This window comes from Solanum lycopersicum, chromosome 1, assembly GCF_036512215.1.
Source record: "Solanum lycopersicum chromosome 1, SLM_r2.1".
Classification (NCBI taxonomy): domain Eukaryota; kingdom Viridiplantae; phylum Streptophyta; class Magnoliopsida; order Solanales; family Solanaceae; genus Solanum; species Solanum lycopersicum.
The window spans coordinates 74,988,172-74,992,478 of NC_090800.1; the positions used below are offsets into that span (position 1 = coordinate 74,988,172).

The 4,307-nt window shown below is 41.2% G+C and overlaps 1 protein-coding gene across 1 annotated transcript; it reads left to right on the forward strand.

Annotated features, from left to right (window-relative positions):
• The first annotated feature begins 1,117 nt into the window (after nucleotides 1–1,117).
• LOC138347185 (uncharacterized) lies at nucleotides 1,118–2,206 on the forward strand. The gene has a single exon (XM_069294839.1). It carries the CDS (start codon nucleotides 1,118–1,120, stop codon nucleotides 2,204–2,206), a length of 1,089 nt encoding a protein of 362 aa, XP_069150940.1.
• The last annotated feature ends 2,101 nt before the right edge of the window (nucleotides 2,207–4,307 follow it).

Sequence of the window (4,307 nt, forward strand, 5' to 3'; positions counted from 1 at the left end):
CGATGAAGAAGAAATCGTCTACAAGCCTCCATTTCCCACTGTCCGAAAAGCAGGAATGACGCAGCCACAAGATAAGAAATCGCCAAATGTTGTCTTCTAGAAATTTCAATATTGTTTTCAATTCCCTTGTAATCACAACGGAAGAATGAATGGAAAATTTTCATCCTAAAATCCAAACTACGTTGGGCCTGAATTCTCCTCGTGGGATACGTAGGCAGCCTTCTCGGCCCGGCCCCTATCACAGAAAATTTTCATTCTTCTCCATGTTTTGAAGATATGAAGATAAGATCAACGGACGTCGAAAGGCAGCTGCAAGAAGAACATAGCTCAACATGATTCAGCTTTCCCGAGATGGCGTCAAAACAAACAAATTCTTGTTTGTTCAAAATATATTTCCGTCCTCATTCGTGGGTTAAGATATCCTCAAACAAAGCGACTTGTGTGTTTATCTGTTTTATGTGCGATATTATGCATTTTGTACTCCGGATATGCACTAACAAATCTGCATTTGAGTTATTTTGCCTTGCAGGTACATCTTACTGATCTGTGTCGATAAAGCTAGCAGATCACCACTACTTCACCAGATCAAAGGGTCCCGCAGATTCCTGCCCCTGACCAAACGCAAATACAGCCATGGGAGACAACTATGAGGAAGTCAGCCTTACAGATTTTGTGGTGGCTCAACCCACCGCGGCAGATCAAAATGAGTTAATTATGCAGCTGATGCAACAGATTGCCGAAATGAGGGTCGAAATGCAAAGAATGCAAGATTTGTCTAATCGAGTGTCATCATTCAACCCTCCAAGAGATGGAAGACCTCCACTCCACTATCCTCCCTCAAGCACGGAACAAGTTCAGAACCTTCTCTCTAACCCCATTCAAAATCCTCCAACCATTGACTTAACTACCCTTTATCCCCATCACACCACCACATCGTGTCAAGCACCACATCATTCTCACAATACCAATCAAATCCTTCATCTCCCTCGAAACCAAAATACCGATCCTCAAAATTTCCTCCAAAATTATCAAGCCAATCAAAATACCCAGAATCCCTCCATTATCCCACTCATACCTCAAAAGACTACTTTCCAAATCCCAACTTCAAATGAACCTCATGCCGATTGTTCCGAGCTTGATCACTGTGAGGAACAGGAGAGAGAGTGGAGGTCAAAAGAAGAAGTACCCAAGGCGAAAGAAGAGATTACACTATTTTTCCGAAGTCGATGGATTAAGCTATAAGGATGTATACATCCATCCGAATCTCGACCTCCCAGAAGGGTTCAAGGTGCCAAAGTTTGTCACTTTTAACGGGACAAGAAATCCTCTAACACATCTGAAAGCTTATTGTGATCAACTCGGGGGAGTTGACAAAAACGAAGCATTATTAATGCCTCTCTTCAGTCGAAGTCTAAGTGGAGAAGCTCTGGAATGGCTTACGTCACAGGAGTTGAAACAATGGAAAAGTTGGAATGCACTTGCAAAGGATTTCACAGAAAGATTTGGACATAACATAGAAGATGCCCCAGATCGCTACAACTTGGAGAAGATCAGACAGAAGTCTACAGAAAATTATCGAGAGTACGCTCTTCGTTGGAGAAAAGAGGCTACAAAAGTTCAACCTCCAATGTCCGAACGTGAGATCACTGAAATGTTTATTCGTACTCAAGGGCCTGAGTACTACGAAAGAATGTTGTGTATGATGGGACAAAAGTTTGTCGAGATTGTCAAAGTGGGAGAAGCTTTGGAAGATGGTTTCAAGACTGGAAAGCTCACCAAACTCACCGCATTGCGATATAATGGAAAATCTGCCAGAATCAGTGATATGGATAAATCAAAAAGAAAATTGGCGGAGGTAAGTATGATCACGGCTACTCATAGGAGGTCAGATTCTAAAAGGGAATACCAAAACCATAATGTCAATCAGGAAAAATTTCCTCGCCCAAAATTTAGGAAAGCTCCTAAAGTATTTACACCATTGAGGGAATCTCAAACTCAACTTTATGAAAGGTTGAAAGCAATGGGTAAGCTCTATCCTATAGAAGGAAGACCAGCCAATCCTTTGGGAAAATTTTACAGAGCTGACCACAGATGCCCTTATCATTCAGGAGCCGTTGGACATGACACAGAGAATTGTTCAACTCTGAAGCACAAGATACAAAACATGATCAACAACAACTTGATCAATATTGAGGAAACCACCTGAATGAAGGACATATTGGATGCTCAAGAGTGAGTACAAGACATTTCTGAACTGAATCATTTGGAGATAATCATTCGAGAAGAAGAATGCCCAACATTGGCCAAATTTTGCGTATGAAGTTTTGTTACCTTTCCTTTGAAAATGTATCGCACATTTTTAACGAACTACGTCTGACCTGAATTCTCGAGAACGAGATACGTAGGCGGCCTATGTCGGCTTCGGTCAACCCATTTATTCCCCTTGATTATTCCTTTGTGTTGGAACTACGTTTGACCTGATTCCTGATTCAACGGGATACGTAGGCGCCACAACGGCTCGGTCATATACCCAGGAGATTTCCATTTCTCTTCATAATGGAAACTGGGACAGAATTTTTGAGAGGATCTCAAAAAATTCATTTGAAGTTGGACTTCTTTAACAAGTCAAAACAGAAGACCAAATTCTACGAACGAACTACGTGCGACCTGAATTCTCAAGAATGAGATACGTAGGCGGCCTTTGTCGGCCTCGGTCGGTTTCTTTGTAAAATTTATTCTTGTTAACCTTCAAGGGGAACTACGTTTGACCTGATTCCTGCCTCAATGGGATACGTAGGCGCCACAAGGGCTCGGTCATATCTCTCGTAAGATTTCTATTTCCCCCTTCTACAATAGAAACTGGGATAGAATTTTTGAGAGGGACTCAAAAATTCTCCAAAAGGAACCTTCTCCTCAGCGGATCAAACTAAAGACATTTCGAGTTTGCGACTGGGACAGAATTTTTGAGAAGATCTCAAAAATTCCGAGATTTGTTCGGTTACAATGGAAAGATGAGCAAGATACTAAACTGGGACAGAAATTTTGAGGATGGCCTCAAAATTTCGTCATGGGACTTCCCCACAAGTCCGGAAAGCCTCTGAAATTCATTCGACAAGCGTCGGACTCAAAGAAGCTCGTTAAGCCTGACATGACATGACTTGGCATTGACTTTTTCGAGATACTATTTCTTAAAAATTTCTTGCTTCTCTTAAAAATTTCCCCTTTATATTTCATCTGTTTTGGCATAACATATTTCCTTATCTATCAAGAGTCGGGAAATCGGGAAATCAACCGGAGACATCAAGACAAGGAGCAAACAGCCGAAGGGATCGACACAGATCAGTATGTTTGAAACTGACAATTTTTCTGTGGATGCAGGTTTATAGCTTTGCTTCGAAATCGGCCGAATTCTTTCGACGGATGAATACGGAGAAAGAGAAAACTATCTCCAAAGCTAGTGATTTTATTGAAAGCAAGAAGCATTTCATATCGTTTATGCCAAGATGCTTGTGAATGCGTTTGTTTATTTCAAGCCATTCCTCAATACATGAAATTTACAAAGTGTCTGGCCAGATTCAAAGGTGAATCAAAAAGAAATCTCAGCGAAGATTTCACGATTGCTATAAGAAGACGCTATTTGCATTGCGTTATCAAAGCAAGATGATTATTGTCGATCAAGACAATGCATTACCTCAGAAGAGACAGTTATGCAATTATTATTTTTATCATTATCGATCAAGTCGATATATTATTTGGAGGTCGTCTTGCCGTTACTATTCACGGGGGCAATATAAATAATCATGCATGACGAGAAGATTTCATGCCTCGTCAAAATTTATACATCGCGAGAAGAATTTATGCCTCGCTGGAATTCATGCATCGCGGAATCATGCATCGCGGAAATCATGCATCGCGAGTCAATAATCATGCATGACGAGAAGATTTCATGCCTCGTCAAAATTTATACATCGCGAGAAGAATTTATGCCTCGCTGGAATTCATGCATCGCGGAAATCATGCATCGCGAGTCAATAATCATGCATGACGAGAAGATTTCATGCCTCGTCGAAATTTATACATCGCGAGAAGAATTTATGCCTCGCTGGAATTCATGCATCGCGGAATCATGCATCGCGGAAATCATGCATCGCGAGTCAATAATCATGCATGACGAGAAGATTTCATGCCTCGTCGAAATTTATACATCGCGAGAAGAATTTATGCCTCGCTGGAATTCATGCATCGCGGAATCATGCATCGCGGAAATCATGCATCGCGAGTCAATAATCATGCATGACGAGAAGATT

Bases quoted from the DNA above. Each gene is read 5' to 3' on its own strand.
- LOC138347185 (XM_069294839.1), top strand. From the start codon at position 1,118: ATGCCGATTGTTCCGAGCTTGATCACTGTGAGGAACAGGAGAGAGAGT.